General features: G+C 48.4%; 1 protein-coding gene across 2 annotated transcripts in view; it reads right to left on the reverse strand.

Moving 5' to 3' along the window:
- The window catches only part of LOC144717205 (casein kinase I-like), a 42,195-nt gene extending 21,985 nt beyond the window's left edge, over positions 1–20,210 (reverse strand). For both annotated transcript variants that reach the window (XM_078592568.1, XM_078592567.1), the window contains exons 1-4: positions 20,026–20,210; positions 13,573–14,133; positions 10,025–10,065; positions 9,402–9,471 (exon numbers count right to left, since the gene is read on the reverse strand). In XM_078592568.1, coding sequence (XP_078448694.1) covers positions 9,402–9,471; positions 10,025–10,065; positions 13,573–13,768 — 307 coding nt within the window. In that variant the 5' untranslated portion in view covers positions 13,769–14,133; positions 20,026–20,210. The remainder of the gene's footprint in view (positions 1–9,401; positions 9,472–10,024; positions 10,066–13,572; positions 14,134–20,025) is intronic.
- Between the last annotated feature and the right edge of the window lie 398 nt (positions 20,211–20,608).

Consider the following 20,608-nt stretch of genomic DNA (forward strand, 5'->3'; position numbering starts at 1 on the left):
TGTTATACTTTCTCTCCGTCTTAACATCACACCGCTGCGCAAACTGCAGAGCAACACCAGCAAGAGGGGAGGGGGGGAAACATGAAAACGCCAAAACCGCCCCCATCCCTGCTCCGACAGACTAGCCGGCTAGGGAGCAGTAGGCTGCCGTGAGAAAGAGGAGGAGTCATCGTAATAGTCTCGGTGTCCGCAGATAACTTTTGCGAACCGGGTTCGGTGTCACAATGAGAAGCCGGGTGGCTGAGAGAGAGGTGCTTCTCGCGTTTCGCGCCGTCAGCTGGCAGCGTAAAACCGGGAGAAGCGTTTGCTTTGCACTTCCTGCGGCGTGCCGTTTCGGGACAAGGGCGGTTGCGGTGAAGGCAGCGCTGCGCCAGTCGGGTTACCCTGCCGGCTCTCCCCCCATGGCGTCAACCGCCGGATTATAAATATATCTTTTAGTCTTTAATCTGCGATTCGCAATGTAACGATTTACATCCGCCACCAGCACACCGCCATGATTCAATGACTTGCCACGATTAGAGGGTCACAGTTTGATTCTGAAATCAATACAATATTTTGTACACGTGTACAGGTGTAGTTCTGTGTTAATCTGTGTTAATCCACCGATGGATGTAGGCCTCCCCACGTTGGTCAGTGCGGGTTGTTGAAGCACAAAGCACAATGGCTTTTGCTGATTTTTTTTCTGTTGCCCACCACGTCTCCTTGCAGCTGCCAATAACAACCTGTTATGCATAGTGGTCACCCGACTTAGCTCACAAGACCTGACGAGATAAGGTGCATTATGGGTGGTTTTGTCATGTGTCAGTACGATCTAGGCGTGTAAAGGTTACCCAGAGACCTATGCTCACTACACATGCACATAATTGTGTGGATGTAAGCAGCGATTCTTTATGATGCAAATAATATGCGAACCAGTTTAATACGTAGGCTTTCGCGACCAATATCATCCATGCGAACCGCATGCTAATGTGTGTTTAGGCTAATCGAGCAAATACGATGGAACGTACTGGGACGGACAGTACAAACAAGAAGAAATATAAAGACATCTCATCAAATCGCCAAGGAAGTGGGGGTGTGGTGATAAATAATTGCATGCTTAGCATGAATTTATAAGGGAACAGAGATCGTAGTTTCACGACAGGTTATATTATATTGTCCAATATCTAACAGAGAAAGGCCTTGCTTAAAAACATCCAGCAGTTCATCCGCAATGGTTCAAGCAGGCCTGACTGTTGACGAGACAATGTACGTCAAAACTGGTCCAGAGTTTGCTTGTGTTCAACCAATTCTGTTGACATTATGCACTCCCAGTAGACTTTATGTTGTGCTATGTATTTTATCGTAGATTAAGAATATAAAATATAAACAAAAGGCAAGCTAGGGTAGCTCCCAAAATATCTGATTCTTAGGCACACAATTTGGTGCACGTGTTGCAAGCGCAATCGCCTTTGATCAATGATTCACTCTAACCCTTCTCCCCGACTACTGTATATTTAAATGTTCCGCTCTCGGCGTCACGTCGTGAGAGGAATACATTTACATCGGGAGCTCTAACGGCGGGCAGCTTGACATCATCGTGTCAGGTAAAAGGGCTGGCATATGGCGGGCAACCCCTGTATCCACATGCCAAGTGGTTGCTGCACTTTCCCAGGTGCCCTCGCTACAGAAATGGGGGTTTGTAACACGGGAGCCAAAAATTAAATTTTTAAGCATCGGGAGATGGAATGTAGCCAGTTTAATTAAAAACAAGTGAACGTGCTTTTTTTTGTTCTGTGCGGTCACCCGTGAATAGGGTTGAAACCATGAACTCACTGGAGTTGAGAATCCGGTTTAATGCCGGGGCAGCCGAAACCCGGATTCACATCCAGGATCTCAGCGACGGCAGACTTGGGGTTCTGACCCCATTCAAAGACAAAGACCTCCCCCCGCCGTTTCGCCTTAACAGACTGTAGGAGCAAGTGCTGTTAAAGAGTACCTATGAAGGCCGGCATGGCATACGAGGGGGTGGGTGGCCAGCACCACTACCGGCCACCTTTGTCTCCCTAGTGGCGATGTTAACACACCGCACCGAATACTCAGAGGCCGAAACAACCTAGGGGAGGGGGGCCCAGGACCGGTTCAGATAATCGTCAGTGGTGTTGGCCGTGAGCGGGAATAGACCCCATGCCCCTGGGTTCGTAGCCCAGCGCGCTAACCGCTACACCACCGCTCTCCCATTCAAGCATTCAACCACACGCAATGTCCGGGACAGTCATTCGAAAATATACAATCAGGTAAGTGCCCACTGATACAACAAGTCTATTTCACAAGGGAGACCTTGGGTAAAATTAAGCCGTAACGATATCCCAATGACAGTAACCCACCCAGGCGGGGAGTAGCAGGGTGAGGGGCGGCCTACGGGAGTGGAGAGGGGGGGTTCTTGGGCTAGCGGCATCTCATTCCTGCCCTCACAAAGCGCTCGGCAACGAACTCCTGCATTCTCACGCCTACGCCCCGGAGACGCTCTTCCCCGGGCTAGCAGCTGGGTGGGGTGGGGGAGAATGCTCCTCTCGAGTCTCCAGAGAGACAGAATTGGAATAAAGCGCGGCTGGAGACGAGACAACGGCCGTGCGCCCAACTCGAGAGGCGATCTTGACCTAGACATGATTTTTTTTTGTAAACCCGCACCCAACGACGACGACGGCAAGAGGGCGACGCCGGAAGAACAGAAATCTACTGCTGTGCTCATGCATGCGTGTCGTGCCGCGCGGAGGTTTTGTTTGCCGTTCACGATGACCTACAGGTCACTCGGCTCATCTCCGCTCAAACGAACAAGCGAATGACTCTTCGTGCTCAAACAAGGACAGGGGCTGCGCTGCTCTAGTGTTGAGGAGGACGCTATAATTTCCACATTACCATGGTCGGAGGCCAGTCTAGCTTCATGACAGATGCTGTTGATCTCCCCACAAAGTTGTCATAATTTTATTGATCCCCAAGGAACGATAAATGATGATGATGATTTGTAAGACTCCCAAACTTGCTCGGCTGCAGCATGGTGGCCAGCGGATATCAGTACAGCAAACAGATTCTTGACTACATTTGCCCAGTGCCTTGAGCACTACCTGTCATATGCACGGTTTCATTCGCGTACTCCGGTTACTTCCCAAGGGCGAAAACGCTCGTCAAAAATAACATCCAAGCATTTGTCTTTGTAAAAAAAGTCCACTCGCCGAATCAACGGCGGTGGCGGGCAAAGAGTGTGGCAAGTTTTGTTCAAACAAAATTCCACTTTGAAAGAGAAACAAAAACAAAAATCGCCATGCGCAACAAGAAACGCCTTCTCCTTCCCTCCTCCGGCACGGCGGCGGTAGTGCAAGACAAAAGGCGCATACAGATACAATCTCGGCCCGACCGGGACCCCGCACGCCTCTTCTGTGTTTACACTGCCGTGTTGCACTCCCAAATTACGCTGCCCAAACAACGCCACCATTCACGACCCCGACGGACGCTGCCGCCCCCCCCATCTCTTCCCTCGGCAGGCGAGCGCGCACACACGTGCATCGATTTTTCCAGCGCGGTGGGGCCGCCGTGGGAATGCGCGACGGGGGATACCGAGCGTGTGCACGCTGCGGTGACGGAACGGTGTACACGAGCCGGAGGGGAGACTGGGTACGCCCTACACGCAAAGGCCTTGTGTGGTGTACATGATACGAGGAGGGGAGGTCCTTGACGGAAAGGTCCAGGGGTCCACGTTTGCAAATAAATGTTATCGAGCATGTAGGAAGATATTGTGTGCATGTTACGTAGCAGCGTTTTGTGTACGCGTTACTGGGGAGGTGTCGTATCCGTATCTTGTGTAACACATCATAAAAAGGGCTGAGTATACACGTTAGATTGGAAGTACCCGCGCACACGTTACACAAAGGACGGTTTTGTGCGCACGTTTTCGGGACGTCTTGGGTACACATGACATGGCGTGGAAGACTCGATGTTACAACGTAGGAGTGTCTTTGGTATAGGTTACACAGGAAGGTCTTGCGTACAGGTTATAAGTAGGCCTTGTGTATAAATTGAACTTTACAGAGGAAGGCCCTTGCAGGAACAGCGCTAAGCAGAGCCTCTGTGTTCCCACAGACGTGACAATCAGGTGACACCCACTGAAACACCAAGTGGCCTTCTGGGAAGGTGACACTAAATTTTAATGTACTACTTCAATCGGAGGATTTAACCGGCGTTAAAATGTGAGGACGTGCCTTGATTCTCTGTGCGGCATCAGATCTAAGCAAAGACACCATGCGGTTTCACCTCAGCCCTCCTTTAAGATCGAGGTCGCATGAATGATTTAAGCAGTGACTGGTTGCCCGGGACTATAAGGGCGACTCCCCGTGTGTTTTACTGCCTTCAACCACCGCTCAACCCCCCCCAACTCCCCCTCTTCCACTTCCGTCCCCCCTCCTTCCCCTTCCCAGGATGAGGGCAGTCGCTCCACTAACAACTCCTCCTTGTCGTCCTCAATGGCATCTCCCCAGAGACAAGCGCTGCGCAAGAACTGCACCGTGACACCTCCAATTACAAAAAGGGGGGAAGGGGGGAGTTTCAAAATTAAGACTATAGGGATACATTTAGGATTTGCCGCTGACCGTTTGACGTTTTGCAACAACAACAAAAAATATCTCTTGAAACTTTTTGTTATCAAGCGGCTCTGAACGTACGTACGCACGCACGAGCTACAAAACCTACGCGAGATTGTAACGGCATCTATTCCAATAGAGCGAGCTGTGGATCTCCGTTCGCCGTTGTCACCATGGGTGGTCTTTATAAGGAACACGTCACTCTCTCTTCTGGGAACAAATACATCACTATATGTATTTCCAGCAGAGCCTCAATGCATTATTTAACAGCGGCACGAAGCCTCGCATTCAGCAGGGTCTCGAGCACAAATTGCTCCATCATTCGCCGGACTGCGTGGCGCTAGAGTCGACATTCAGACGCCGGACGTCGCCGGGCAGGCGCTCGTTAAGCCGACGTCATCACGCGGACACGACTCAGGCACTCGCTCTTTTGCGAGAACATCCATTCCCAAAGCCCAGGCAACAGATAAAACAAAAATTACTGAGCATCGCCGCCGGTGCACGCCTTGCAGTCTAGAAATTGCCTGGCGAGACAAGGGGGGGGGGTGTTTGTCGTGGATCGCATACGTTTGTGAGGCTCTGAAAACCTTTGCTGGATTGGGAGGTGGTCACGGGATGGCAGCGCAGCGAGTGGGCTTCGTGAACCTGTCTGTACGAACCCTCTGGGTGTTTAACCCCCCTATGCACGTGGGATCTTTCCCAGGTGATCCGGCTTCCTCCCACGTGAACACCACTCAATAAAAAGCAACTGGACCATCATGTTCACCCACGGCTATCTTCAAAAGGCATCCTGAGAATTCTTCAGACAAACAAACTACATAATTATTGAAATTATGACCTGCAGCTCGCAATGCAACCAAATTTGGAGAATGTAAGCGTCTAGAAAATCAGAGGAAAAAATAACCGACAAAGTTATACAAAATATCTAAATGTTGTGGAAAAGACACTTCTAATTTAATAAAATTCTTTAGAAATCATAAACAATGCTTCCTTATAATCAAATTCACCGACAAACAAGGCATTGTTGCAGCATTCACCACCGGCTGAGTTGGTAAACATTAATTTAAAAACATCTAAAACTGAAGTTCAACACCAAAAAGCGCCCCCCACCAGCCCTCCCGCCTCCCTTCAACGTGAACTTCTGGACGCTAAAATTCCATGACCTCAACCGCGAGGAGGTAGCAAAACCCCTCATTCAAGAACCCTGGGGCAACGGCAGCGGCGAGAAGAGGACCGTCTGGCATCTCGCACACGTCGGCTGGCACGGGAGATAAAGTTGCCAGATCAGGGGCTCAGAAAAACCCCTACATCAGGGATTTGACACGATCATAAGTAATCCAAATGTATTTGACTTAACGAGGTGAGAACCCAAGAGGCTGGTATAGCCTCATTTAGAAGAGCGTCCCGGTGATGACAATTAATAGTAAAGATTCACAGATTTAAAAAAACAAAGATTGGTATGCTCAAAATACAAGTGCCTATGACTAAGAATCAACCGATTTATATGGTGTATTCAACTTTATACACGATACAATAACTTAATTCATGCCAAATAGTCTAAATGCACGTGCACAAAAGAGCCAAAAGCGTAATATACGAGTTAATAACATCGCCCTAAAAATATCCAAATATGTATAGAAATATAGGCCAATCTTGTGTGTGTATCTGTCTAGAGCAGTGTAATTGATGAATGTATTAAGTATATTGTTATTTCTTCCTATGTGCCCACTGTCAATGCAACATCACAATCAATGTGTGAATGGAATTGTGACAATTACCCAAATGGCGTGTGGGAGGGGTCAGTGGGTGAATTCCTACACCAAGATTAAGGGAGCTCAATGTGTGAGCAAAAAATACAGTTTATCTTCAACATTGAGCTTAATGACTTTGAAAGAAACGAAGTTGGAGACATTTTAGAAAGGGGACGTGAAGCCTGGATAAGCGATTCCCAAATTCCAGTCCGGACGACTCCCAGTGGCGCAGAACTCTCCGTGAAAATCTTCTTGTCATCCACTCGGAAGCAACTCACGCCACTACCTATGTATGTATGTATGCAGAACTTCCTTCCCCACCGTACGTAGACAACACCGTGCGGGAGGGGGGAGGACAACACCATGCGTGCGCCTACCGGCTGGCAATAATGGGCTTGCGAGAAGTTCGGTCAGAACAATTTGTTATACGAACAGACGTACTTGTAGGCGTCAACAAAAACCTCTACACTTTCCAAGGAAATTTAAAGAGACTAAAGCAGAACAATGACATAGCCCTGTAGCCCAGAAAACATGCATTTTCAGTCTTTCCATTACGAAAACAACTCTAAGAAAACTGATTTGACAATTAATTTAAGGCCAAAAAAGGGAACCTGGTATAACGTTTCCTACCGTTACATTTCCCCGAACGGTAAAAAAAAATCCCCTCCGTGTCGGAGGTAAAGCTTGGATGTCAAAAATACGGAGCTCTCACGAAATTAAACCAAAAAAACACTTGCTCCACGCAAAAACCACGAGCATGAACGTCACCCGGGTCAACACTGCATGACCGCTGCTCATTTAATTTTAGGAACGTGGGGCGTGGGAGTGTGCGAACGGCGGAGTGAGGTCCGCGGAGCTGTTCCAGTAAAATGTGCGACCTGAAGGAAATCAACCGTACACATACGCCAAAACCACTCCAGTTGCAATGACTGCTCCCCAATGAGGAATTGTTTGAACCACCCAACGATTTCCGATATCACAAGTCGAGTTTTCGCTACTGCTACTACGAACCGAGTTTATCATTTGTTGAAGTTCTTGTGGGCAACTGTTCCTATCCTTACCTGTCTCAACGTGGAATAAAATGCATTATCCAAATCTCAACACACGCTATCCTCATTCTCCACAGCCACTACCAAATCGCAATAACGTGCTGTGAATATCCGCATCCAAATATTAGCATTCAGTGTTCATAACTTATTGGTTTGTAGCTAAACACTCAATGGAAGCCACAGATGTCGATGTTAGCGTTGGAAGACACTCGGGTGCTCAGCCGCACTCCCCAGAGCTCTCCGCTGAGCGGTCAGCCAGTGGCTACCTGTGACTTCTGTTATCAAAGATGTTTAAGTTGCGTGTGAATATTCATGAGCCAAAAAAAACCCAGGGGGACTTGCATTGTTTTTTTATCAACCATTGATGTACTCGTTCGCAGCCTTGATTTATAACAAGGAGGGGAACCGTGCAGACGGAAGTTGTCTATTTAAAGACAGAACCCTTGGAGAAGTGCAAGGTACAGCATTTGCAGGAGGACACGACCAATGGTCATATTGCATACGCGTTTGTGAAACGAAGCTCTGATGCATCGGTTAATCGCAATAAATAAACTCACGATAAAGGCAATGAATTGCCACTGTAAGAATGGCTGTTTTTAGATTTGTATGCACAAGTAGCTGCTGCAGTCACCAGATTGTAGAAATATAATCAAAGCTTGCTTTCAAGTGACCCTGAATCATGAGCACACCTCACTCTTCCCCTCCATGCAGTCTCTGTTCCACCAAACAAGGCCTTTAACATCCTATGCTGCCCTTAGTCTGGAACGGTCTTTCCCTCCCCCTGACATGTGTGCTGTTGACTCCCTGCCCCATTCAACTCCAGCCTCAAGACCTTATTTACTTTTGCCGATTGCGGAGCATCTCTTCTCTACAAAATAAAATATTCTCACCGCTCTGTACAGACTCTTGAAATGCAGTTGCATTTAAATGCTCTATAATTCCAGACTGTATCGTAATTAGCAATGACACCCCCTCCCGAATATGTATAAAACGAACAACGCTACAGAGAGCTGGGTAGGTGTACATGGCATGGCCACGACAAAACTAATGCCCAGTCGGTGAAACAACAAGGGGATTCAAAACACCCTGTGAGCTGCAGTCCAGGCCAGTTCACGTAGTACAGTGCTCAAACAGGAAGTGCAAAGTCTCAAACTCGCGTATGTCGCTCCACCACCCCCCCTTGCCACGGCACATTTGCGTGCCTGTAAAATGGGAAATGCACACACGGTGAGGGGGCTGAAGATGCCCCACAATGCGCAGAGTTAAACGATAAAAGCTCAAATCATTAACTCTACGCGTTGGCGCAGTGGACACCCCATCAGGACGACGATCCAAGCACCCGTACACAGAGGCTTATCCTAACACCGCTCACGTTAATGGCAATGGGAGGTCGTGCTCTTCTCATATACTTCCCTTTTGACTGGGACTCGCTTCCACCATCCACGTGCACTGCTCACCCCCTATTCGCAGTTGTTCACACCACGCCCAAGACGTTGCTCTTCGTCTTTGCTCGCTCCGATATATATTATTTCGCTTGCTGCTTCTCAGACAAACTTTTTAAGAACGCGTCTGCGCACGCACGCACATTTCGAGGAAGCTTAAATCAGACCAAGAACAACGCTTCATTGACCGAGCAGGAATTACATTTTTTTTAATCAATTGTCGATAACTCCCCGTTGCTTATTTTTTACGCAACCACTGCAGATCGAGATGTCCTACCGTGACCGGCGGTACGAAGACGTTAAAATAACAACCAGCTTCCTCAACGGGGCGCTGGCAGATTTCACGGGGAGATAAACGCCGTACGCTACAGCAAAATAAAACAAAGACACCTTCACCGATGGCGGCGCAGAATTCTCACTCCACTCAAATACTCTTCAGACAGGCGCACACGTTGATGCGTTCGACGTGCGTTATTTACTTAACGGATTCTTTTTTTCTCCTGAAAACAGCAGAACAGGTGTGGGGGGGGGGGATCAATAAAGTGATACCTGCATTGCCGAGTTGCTTGTAAAATCTATACTCCAAGTGCAGCTGAGGCGCTCTGGACTTCATGGGTTCCTGTTGATAGAAATGCATGGAAATGAATCGCAACAATGAAATGGCCACTCGCGTTACGGACGCTATGGCTGCATTGAGGCGCACTCTCGGCCTGAATGCCTAGCTACAGGGGAGAGACGCGAGTGCGAAGTTGAGCATTGTTCAGATGCAGCCTCTGTGACATCACACCTCGACAACATGCATCGTTTGTTTAAACAGCCAACCTCTCGACTCATCTTAACTTTCCGAGGCATCAGCAGACTGCGGCCAAGTGTTTGCAGCTTAAAAAAATGCTTCAGGGAGAATGGACCCATAGGTTGACGATCCGATGAAGCATGGCAACAAATTGAGAGGGTCTTCATCCAGCACAGGATAAAGCATGGCTGAAGATGATACATCCAAATGTTGCTGCAATTACTAATAAATGACTGAGAATCATCTATAACATAATCCGTCAGAATGTGCACCTCTCCGCAAATGCTTTACTCACACTGTATGCCAGAATTTATTACCATGACATTATGACGTGCATAAACAACAATTTTACTGAAAATGATGATAAAAACACACTTACCAACTTAATTGCCACGTATTCATTTGTATACAGATTTTTTCCTGCAGGAAACGGACAAAAAAACACACGCGACATTCCAGTCAGAAAAGAACAGTCAAGATCACTGGATAAGGGAAACAACGGTCGAGATTGGGCAGTAGAACATGCTGGGCTGCTCCAAGACACGGGCGAATTCCCGTTTTGACTACGTGAGTAGAGAAAAGCTGAAAAACACGTGGCCCATTGAGAAGCGACAACCAACAGACAGGTTGGAATCCACAGTCCCCATCAATAGAACGAACACTGGCACAAAATGCTTTTCCGGCTTGTGGAAACGCCCACGCGTAAAATGTGTTGTGGTACAATTTCTTGCCTCGTTCAATAATGAAACCTCTCAAAGTGTCTCGAACAAGGGAAAGGGTGGTGCTCATCTCTGTGGGCGGCCTTGGGATGGTGGTGGGATCTGTCGATGACGGAGGTTGGCCTCTCCATGGGACGACCGCTGCCAACAACCTCTACAAAGCGGTAATTGTTTTATTGAACCCAGAAGGATGATGATGCCGATTCAACAATTGACCCAAACGTGAACTTGTGACTTTTGAGACACGTAGAGTCCTCTTACCACAGCAATAATAACTTTAACATTTTTGCTCATTCGCAAAAGGCATTTTGAGGACACCATGAACATTCCTTCTGAAGCCTCCAGCCAACCTTCGCTCACCTGGAGGTCGCTCATTCTCCTCTGCTGCCCCCAGTCTGGAAATACCTCCCCTCAATATCTTCCTCTTCTCCCTCTGCCTATGAATGACTGCCTCGCTCCCTCTTCCAAAGATTCACACAAAGAGACTGATGACTGACTGCCTTTCTCTACGAAATAAATATGCTCACTATTTCCACACAGTGCCTTGAGATTCGGTCGCATTTAGACGCTATATAAAACAAAATTGTATTACGGTCTACCGTATTGTTAATGTTGTTTCTGAGGAAGACTGGCAGCGGCAGACAGAGCCTTGGAAGGTTTGAGCTCCCATCAAAGGGGAACTCCATCTCAGTCCTGTCTGCTCGAGGCCACGTTAAGCTCAAGGCCCTGCCCGCGACGGGGACGGATTCTAATTACCGTAATCAATTAAATCCTTTATTTATAACCAGCCTGGAGCCTGCCGAGGTGGAAAGTGTCTCTCGCAGGGGAGGGAGATCTTAAGTTATCTCGCAAGACAAGCGCCTCCATGGCATCTCGTGTCACAGTTAAATCAAAATGAGTCACTTCGAATCCTTCTCTGTCCACCGTCTGATTTTAAGGCCTCTCGATTTCTCCAGGCACTAACTCCAGTTTCTCCCACACATCCACACTAAATAAGGAACTGACTAAACATTTCTCACAAGACACCCCTCCAAGGGATAGCCTTGCGACTTGGTGGGGTTTTCTTGGATTCAGGGTGTAATTAAAATAATTATGAGAATTTAATATTATGGAATTTATTTTTCTAGGAAAACCCCGAGGCTCTTTGTCCGATGGAGGAAACCAAAATGCCCCAAGGAAAAAAACACAACTAACACTAAAAGGACGCACATACCAACTTAGTGTACTGCTATCTACTAGCCATCTTGCAAACTAGCGGTTATCAGAGTTTGAACCACTAACCATTCTCCAACGTGCCAGATCACAGGCGTGAGTCCCCATGCCTGACTGGTGCTAAAATTGAACAACCGGTGTGCAAAAGTCACCGAAACTGGTAACCCAGCCTGTGATAAAACATTGGTACACTAGAAAACACAAATATAACATATGCACAGGGACTGATTAAGAGTGCCCTGTACAGGTCTGTGCCGATGACCAAGTTGCTCTGAATGTACCCGATTACGGCAATTATAATAAACTAAGCAGGTTTTTAGCCTAGACGGTGCTTGGATGGGCAACCACCAAACACATGCCGTGGGGCTAGATGGTGGTTAAGAGGGCCTTGTTGTGCTGAACTTCTCGACTCGTACGCCTGTTCCTTGCCCACACCAACCTGAGACCGAGCAGCGTGGTGGACTATGCTCGTGACGACCTTGACGATCTGCACGACGTGCGGAGGCCCTTGTCCAGCTTTACATGTGTGGATCTGCACCCTGCCACGTGACCCATGTGTGGCTGCACTCACTCAACTATACTCGTACTGCTGCCTTTTGAGCCTCATCAAATCAATTCAGCATCGGTCCAACATCTGTCCCACTGTATAACGAATTAAAGAGCAAATAGACGAGACCAGCAGGGGTTGTGACTTCAAAGGCAACTTAACAAAAAATTTCAGGCCAAAGCAGCAACAAACACTCGCTGGCACCCAGGAAAGCTCTGTGGAATTACAGGGAGCTAATGGTAATGCGTACGATAGTTACTTATCCACCAGCCCCACGTTTATCTCCTCCCAGCGTCAAATACAGCTGAGCCGTGTGAAGCTTCAGAACGGCACGCGTTTGTCCGTGCGTGTACGTCCGTGGCAGGGAAAAAGAAAAACAAACCAAATGCACTGCCCACTCATTGTGTCTGAAAAATCTAGCAAAATATTTCTATTTCTGATGTTTTTTTTATATTAATTTACACCACATTTCTAAATCTAGTTTACGCACCGACTGAAATGGAGAAATGTGCCGACAATTTGGGGAATTGTGGAGGGTGCGTTTTGATAATGCTTTACAATTCGGCTTTCTTCACATTTGCCAGTGTTCTCAAGAAGCCATTGTTAAAGTGCAATCTACAACTATAAGCCCGTGAATATTTCTGTGTGTAAGAAGCGTGTTGACCTAATTCATCAGTGGAGTTTATAATCAACCATGCATTGGTGTTTGACCAATGCATGTAAAAAAAGTCTGAAGCCTCCATGATAATTTCCTGTGTAAAAAAATATCATTGTAGTAATAATGATAACAATATATTATTTATCTATAAGATCCTCTTTGCATCTCAAGGTTTTTTTTCCGGGGCTTTCTGCAATGGGAAGTATAACCAATTCAGTTACAATAAGTATTGTGTGACATCAACGGCTGTGGCCATGGTGACACCTCGATCCCGTGCATGGGATAAATATTGGAGCACCTTAAGAAAACCCACATCCATGAGGGTGGAGTTTAGGTTAATCGAGGGGTTCATAAACTCACTAGACATATTCTAGTCTCCTGGCCACCTCTCACTAATCTGTGTAAGATCCACCAATGCTCACCACCAACATTTTTTTTAGCAGATAAGTCCCACTGAGCTAATAGATATCTTTTTCAGAAGCGACCTGGTTATCACAAATGATAGCTCAATGAAGTGGCTTATCAGGTCTAAATTTATAGTGATCAAATTCTCACAACACATGTTTTTTTTAAATGTGGAGGAAAAAAACCGAGGACCCGGAGAAAAATCCACATGACCACGGGGAGAACACGCAAACTCCAAATCTACAGGCATCAGGGTCGGGACCAAAGCCACAACCTCCTGTATACCAGGCGAGGTAGTTAACATCTCGCTATCACACGAAGCCATTAACGTATGAAACAAAACGGCCCTCCCCGTCCTCCCGTCGCACAACTCCACCCACACTCACCGAGCCGTAGCTCGCCAAAGTTGCCGCATCCGATCTTCTTGCCCACACGGAAGTTGGGCCCCACCATGAGCACGCCGGAGCTGGGCGCGCCGCTACCCCGTGAGCTCGGCCCGCCGCGGCTCACGTTCGTCCGCGACATTCTCTTCCCGTCTTCCACCACCTTCTTCTCCTCGCCGCTCGGCCGGCTAACATCCATCCGAGCGGCGCCCCCGGCACTCCCCCTCGGAGAACGCGACGGAGCTCCGTTTGACCGTTTCCTCCGTCGTCGTCGTCGCTGCCGTTCGGCCTCGGTGAGCGAGGGTAGCCGGTGCCGGGGCGGGGGGGGGGTCAGGCCCCCCTTGCCCCTTTCGTCACGACCCTCCTCGTTCCTCCTCCTCGCTCGTCCTCGTCCCTCTTGCTCCTCCTCCTCGAGCCGGGGGGAAAGGGGAGGTGGCGCGAGCGGAAGCCCTCTCGCTCACCGGCGTGCCACGTGAGTCATCGCTGGCCTCTCTCGTTGAGCGCTAGAGACTCGAGAGGCATCCTTGAGTGCGGCGCGCTGGGCTGTGACGACGTGACGGGACTCTGCATGCAGAGAAATAAGCGAGAAAACAAACATCACTAATCTCAGCATCACACTGCATGTGTCATAGTCATCCGCGATGAATATTTGCGAGCGACGAGGGCAGCGCAATATCGCAACAAATGTTCAAAAATAAAAAATATGCAATTAGCAACGCTTTGTCAATCCACTGCTAGATGAAGGTCTCCCCAAATATTCAGTCATTGTCTCCAGAGTGGTTATTAAAGTCAGAAATATCGCTGAATAGAAAGGAAGAGATGCAACTAAAAACCAAAGTGCCCTTATCTTGTAGCTACGTACCTACGCTCAAACGCGGGCTGTTGGACACAAGTGAGGTTTTGTTAATGAGACAAAAAGCCTTTCAAGTGACTTTCAGCCACACAGCTGCAGTGAGCTCGTGACATCATTACGGTGCTATTGCCATACATTCTAGCAGATGGCTGCAGTGACATCACTAAAGCACTGTGGCAGGGCACCTTACATTCACTGTAAAGTCTTTATTCATTACCCAAAATGTAGACATGCATCAGACAGCCTGGGACACAAAGCTTACGTACATATTTACAAGATAAGAGCTAAGAGTAAATAATACAGACAAAAGTTGATACCTACACCACTGAACTGATGCGTGTCTCAAACTATGATACGGTATTCGGTTTAAGAGCTGTTTTGGTTGCATTTCCTGCGATGCAACTGAAACCCCACCGCGATGCAATGCGAACATTTCAAGCGTAAACAGCCTGCCCATTGAAAAGGGCCAAAACCAAACACTACTGACGAGGTCCTATACCACTTGAGCCAATGAGGTAAAAAATACAGTCGGCACACAAACGAAACTATCGCTTACATTCAATGCAAATCAATGCGCGCATCATGGACCGCACAACAGGCCCTGCTGTGCTGGGGGAATGACTCCCGATGGGTTTTCCCCGAGTTCAATACGTATCAGGAGCCCGAGTGGACAAAGGTGGAAGGAGGTTCGGGCAGGCTAAGAGTCCAGGCCTTGAACTAATTAACATCTGTCACAATTTAACGGACCGTCACAATTTCATTCGCGATTCGATTTGAGAATTAATTTATTACAGAGCCTCTGTTGGCTTCAGGAGTCACATTATCCAATTATATAAAGGGGAAGTAATTTATTTCATAAAGTACGATTCGACTCAATTGTTGCGAGCGTAAGAATATATTTTAATTGACGCATCGTCACACACATAATGGGCTTTGACTACGAAGGTTTCCTCTTGGCCGTGGTTCACAGCTATCTGACGTTCACATGGCAGTTGTTTTTTCCAAAACAAATCTACATAATACAACACAGGGATCGTTGGCAACCAGGTGACAGCCCATTGAGACAAAGATTATTTTGCAAGTCAGACATGAGGTGCAAACAAAGCACGTAGAGTTCAATAATCTATTCTCGGTTGCTGACGGGACCCCACAGGGGTACAGTGTATGATACCTTGCAAACGGAACCTTTGCTCTACAGTACAAAGGTTCTTTTGCAAGGAGCACCCTTTATTAAAATGATAAGGCAATTATTTTTAATGATTGCACTTATTCATTTACCGCTGCGGGGGGGCGGGACTTGATGTGCCGTACACCGGAACGACGCTCCAATAAATCACATCCTTATTCTAATCCAGGTGAGAATCCCCCCCCCGCCACCACCTAACGAGGACAACATAGACAGCTGATACAACGATTTGCATGAAGTCACGTTGTTAAAACATGGCTTTCTCGCCAACACCGAGCCCATGACACATCAGCTCTCAAGGTACACTGCAGCAGCAGCAGCAACAGCAACAGCAGCAGCATCGGGCTAGAGATATAACCCGGAGCACGTAGGGCATGCCCTAAGGTGACCTCCGCAGACTGCATCGATGCGAGGAAATCTGGCAGTCGCGATGGCGCGGGCTCACGACAGCTGCACGGGTGCAAGCAGGGTCTTCTCTTTACACGGATCCTGACAAAATTCCCCAAGGTGAACTTTCATTCGGGGAAACGTCAACTCGGATGTTGAGAATCACAATCTTTATTTATACTAGGGGGGGGGGGGTGTGAAGCCAGCCCCTTGCCGCCCCCCAACCTCGAACCTATCAAAGTGAAATGTGGTAGATGGTCATGCTGGATTTGGTGTGGCGCTTATTGTAACGATTTGTTCCAAAAACTAGCGTGCAGACCACGGGATTTCATTCGCTGAAATCCTTAATTATTGCGCTGCGTTAAAAGTGCAGCTTCTGCAGTGATTAACGGCCATATGGCATCTCTAGATGGCATGCCGGGGGTTACTGGGGCAGACTGGCAACCCATTGGCGAGAGTTTTCAACTCGGCCCCCTTGGGAATGTGGCAGTCACAAGTTAAAGTTCTTTGGGCAGAAACAATGAGCAGCGGTGGAAGCTTGCCGACCCGGTGGCCATGAGAAACGGCGACTGCAACCCACAGCATTAGCACTACCTAAGACAAAACCACAGGCGGTAGGATCAGTTATGTAACGAGTCACTGTCCAGCGATTCGATTAAAATATATATAATGTTTGTCTGTTTGCCATCTTGGTTGTATGACTTCTGGTTAAGGTCATTTGTGAACTTTGTTTTCCTCTCCATTGGCCTTAACGTTACATTTGTATATAATCTGCATAAACTGGTAAATAATCGATACTTGCATGAACAAATCCTATGCATGCGTCGCGTGTGCAAGAATACGTTTTAATCGATGAGTTGAGGCACAGTTACCTGCCTACAAGGCATACTGCCACACCACCAGCAGGTACAACCAACCTAAATACATTTAGAGTCGCAACTAAAACAACCACAACACTCAACAGTTAAATCTACCACGGCCAGAGCCTCTCCTGCCAAAACACAAAAGCCAAACCAAAGTCAACGCAAAAAGTAACCACGACACAACATAAGCCACAACCACCATGAACAGCATCAACTACAAAAATACCAAGTACAAGTGCCACGGCTAGAATAGCCACAACATCAAATGACAGCAAGAACAACTACCACTGTACTAGCCTCGACATTATTTCACCAGGCCCCGACCACTTTACCACAACTACTACCACCAGAGCAGTCTCAACATTCAACACCAACCACAAACGCAACGACAACGACAATACAGTGTACCTACAAAACACAAAGTTCCTTCGATTAGCACGGTTGTCTGCGTACGGTGCAAATGAAGTTCAACATACATACAACAAATATTGCAACAACCACAATCTCAAACACAATAACGCAACAACCACACGCGGCAGAACGGCTGTAACAACATTCTAACACCCACAATCACTACCATAACCGGCGCAACTAGTGTACTCTTGCTACAACAGCCAGAGCTCAGACACACCAAGAACCGCTGACAACGTCTACACAAACAGCCTCAACATTAACTCAAGAATCACAACCGCACCCAGTACAGCAACAAGCAGCACGCTCACCCGCCACCTCAAACGCAGCCAAGCGCACAACAATCACAACCTCACCTCTTACAATCTTCACTGCAACATCCACAACAACTGCTATGCCTACTACAGCCCCAGTATGACCACACCTAAAACCTAAAGCCAACAACAAGCAACACAATCACCAACGCACACTCGCCAATAATTCCAGCCAACAACCACGCACAATGCCCACCGCCACCAGGCTAGGTCCAGACAAAGCTTGCACCACCACCCCAACAACAGCAGTGGAATAATCATCACCTCGAGACACCCAACAAACACAACCACCACTCCCCTAACAAGACAACCATTCACGGTTGAACACCGCAACCACCACAACTCACACAACTACGGAACTACGACAAGCACATTACACGGCTCAATCACCACACTGAACAACACCACAATTACAGATACCACACACTTAACAAACACAACTACCGCTACCGCACCACACAGCCTCCACCACCACCTCAATAAACTCGATAACACAACCACCCACCATTACAATCGCCTTACGCCCAACACAAACACATCAAGACCCACCACGCACACAACACCGCTTCAGCCACTTCTACACGCATAGCATATCCGCCACAAAGCACCCATCACGATATAATACGAGAACGACAAAACCTTGATACACTAAAACAAAACACGACCACCAACAAATAATTCCCACGACTCCAACTGACGGTGCGTGAATCACCATCGCCACGTTACCTGAATTAATCGCACTCACAAATGCATTCAACACGTCCGCATACACGAGAAACCACCGCAATAACACCACAACCACCACCGCGTATTTGTGCAACCACCATTCCCAACATGCTCCACATTAACCACATTCACTCAACCTTATTAAGACAACCACCACCACAATTACCATACTCCCTGTCTCTACACACACAACCTATGTCAGACCCACCACCACCAAACACACCAGTAGCAACCACTTATAGAAAAAAACAAGTACTAAAACCACCAACAGCAGCAGCAGCACCACCACCACAACCATTCCCTTTGTAAAACCACGTCCGCCCGCATCTCTCTCCCCCTCATCTCATCGCCATCACAGGCAGCGAATCTCTCGCGGAAATACCGTGGTGGTTTATAGGTGGTGGTGGTGATGGCGACGATACTGGTTGATGGTGGTTGTGATGGACTAGTTGATGGTGATTACTCTGGAATGAAGGCGGTGGTGGTGACGTTTATAATGAAGACTATGGTACAGTACTGTAGTTGATAGTGGAAGACGGTGGTAGTTGTAATGATGATGTAAAAGTGGTAGTTGTGTGTAAGGGTTAACATGGGGTATGTTCGTGTAATTAAGTGGTAGTGATAGTGTTGAAGACATTGATGATGATGATAATAATAGCTTATAATGGTGGTGATTATGTTATTTATTGTTACCATTGTTTCATTTAACCGCAGTAAAGTTACTTTTGGGTAATGGTGGTGATGGTGCCGACAATGGCGATGGTACAGTAACAATGATAGCGTTGATGGTAATCATAATAGTTACGATTTTATATTATCGACAATGTTGACAGTGATGGTGGCGATGGTCGGTGATTGTGAAGGTGTCGATGACTATCGCGATGGCGATGTGGTGATTGCTGACGATTGGAAATTGCCGTGGTCATGGGGTTGATGGTGAAAGCGGTGATAATGGTATTAGTGTTCGTGGCGATGGTCGGCATTGAGATAACGGTGATGGTATTGACGGCGATGTTGTCCATGGGGGATGCCAGTGCTCTAGCGTGGGCGTGAGACGCCGTCTAACGGCAAGGACGACCGCTCAGGGTGGGGGGGAGGAAGCGACGAGGCTGCGATGCAGACGACAAGAACAAGAGGGGGATGCGGAAGGCCGAGGATGGGCACGGATGATGTGAGAGGTGAGCAAAGGAGGAGGTGAGCAAAGGAGGGAGTGTGAACATGACGATGTTGGTTGCTGATGATGCGACCGAGGTGCTGATGAGGCGACGTACCGATGGAGTAACAGCATGAGGAGGCGATGCTGTTGACGACTAACCTGAGGGGATGGGTCGGTATGACGACGGGAAGATGATGCGGTGATGATGTGGGAGGATGAAGCGAGCTGGGTGATGTCGATGCAGATGTTTAGCGCTTGGCGAGAGGGTTAGCGAAGTGTATAGGAAGAAGATGCTTGCGATGACCATGTGCTGACGTTGATGCTGGAGTGCTGACGTTTCGCCGATGATATTCTGATGGTGATGTGCTGCTGCTGATGATGATGATGAGGACCGCGGCCTTCCCTCCTTCCCAGCAGTACACGAGGCTCCTACCTCCACCCGCCTCCCGCGGGTATTGCACGGCTCCCCCCCCCCCTCACGTCGCCAACAAAACACAAGACGCGGACACGGCGGCGGCGGCCCCCTCAAAAAGAAACCAAAACACAACCGCCGCTTTTACCTTGGCGCGGCCGGCGACACGAACAACAAGAGGCGTCGGGGAAACGGCGAGAGGAATTTAACCGCCGCAATTACCGGGCACGAATTATCGCGATAATCGCCTCGGACGAGCGAACGCGGAGCCGCCCCGCTCAGCGGCTGCGAACGGAAGCAGCGCGCGGCACCAGGAAGTGCCGTGACGTCAAATGGGCAGATCTGACATCACATCCGGGGGTGTGGCCCAGTTGAGAGGCAAAGGTGGGGGGCTGAGGGGTAGCCCCCCCCCCGCCCGCCGCTCGCGCCACCGTTGCGGGTTGACGTCACGTCCGGGGGTGTGGAAGGTGCGGTGGGGGGGACTTGCAAGGAGAGAAGGGGGGGCGATTTGGATTGCGTGATGACGTATTTAGCCGGGGTGCGGTTGTCGGGGAGTGGCGCGATCTGCGTGATGACGTCGCTCTCGGTAAGGGATCTGTGATGCGTGATGACGTCACACCGGGAGGGTTTTTCCCTGTGGTGCGTGATGACGTCTCGCCCAGGGGCGGGGCGAATGCGGGGGCTGTTGCCGAGGGGGAGAGAGTGGGGGGGGGCAGCAGGGCCGGCTGTAG

Source organism: Lampetra planeri, chromosome 3, assembly GCF_965212315.1.
Source record: "Lampetra planeri chromosome 3, kcLamPlan1.2.h2, whole genome shotgun sequence".
In the NCBI taxonomy this organism is placed as follows: Eukaryota; Metazoa; Chordata; class Hyperoartia; order Petromyzontiformes; family Petromyzontidae; genus Lampetra; species Lampetra planeri.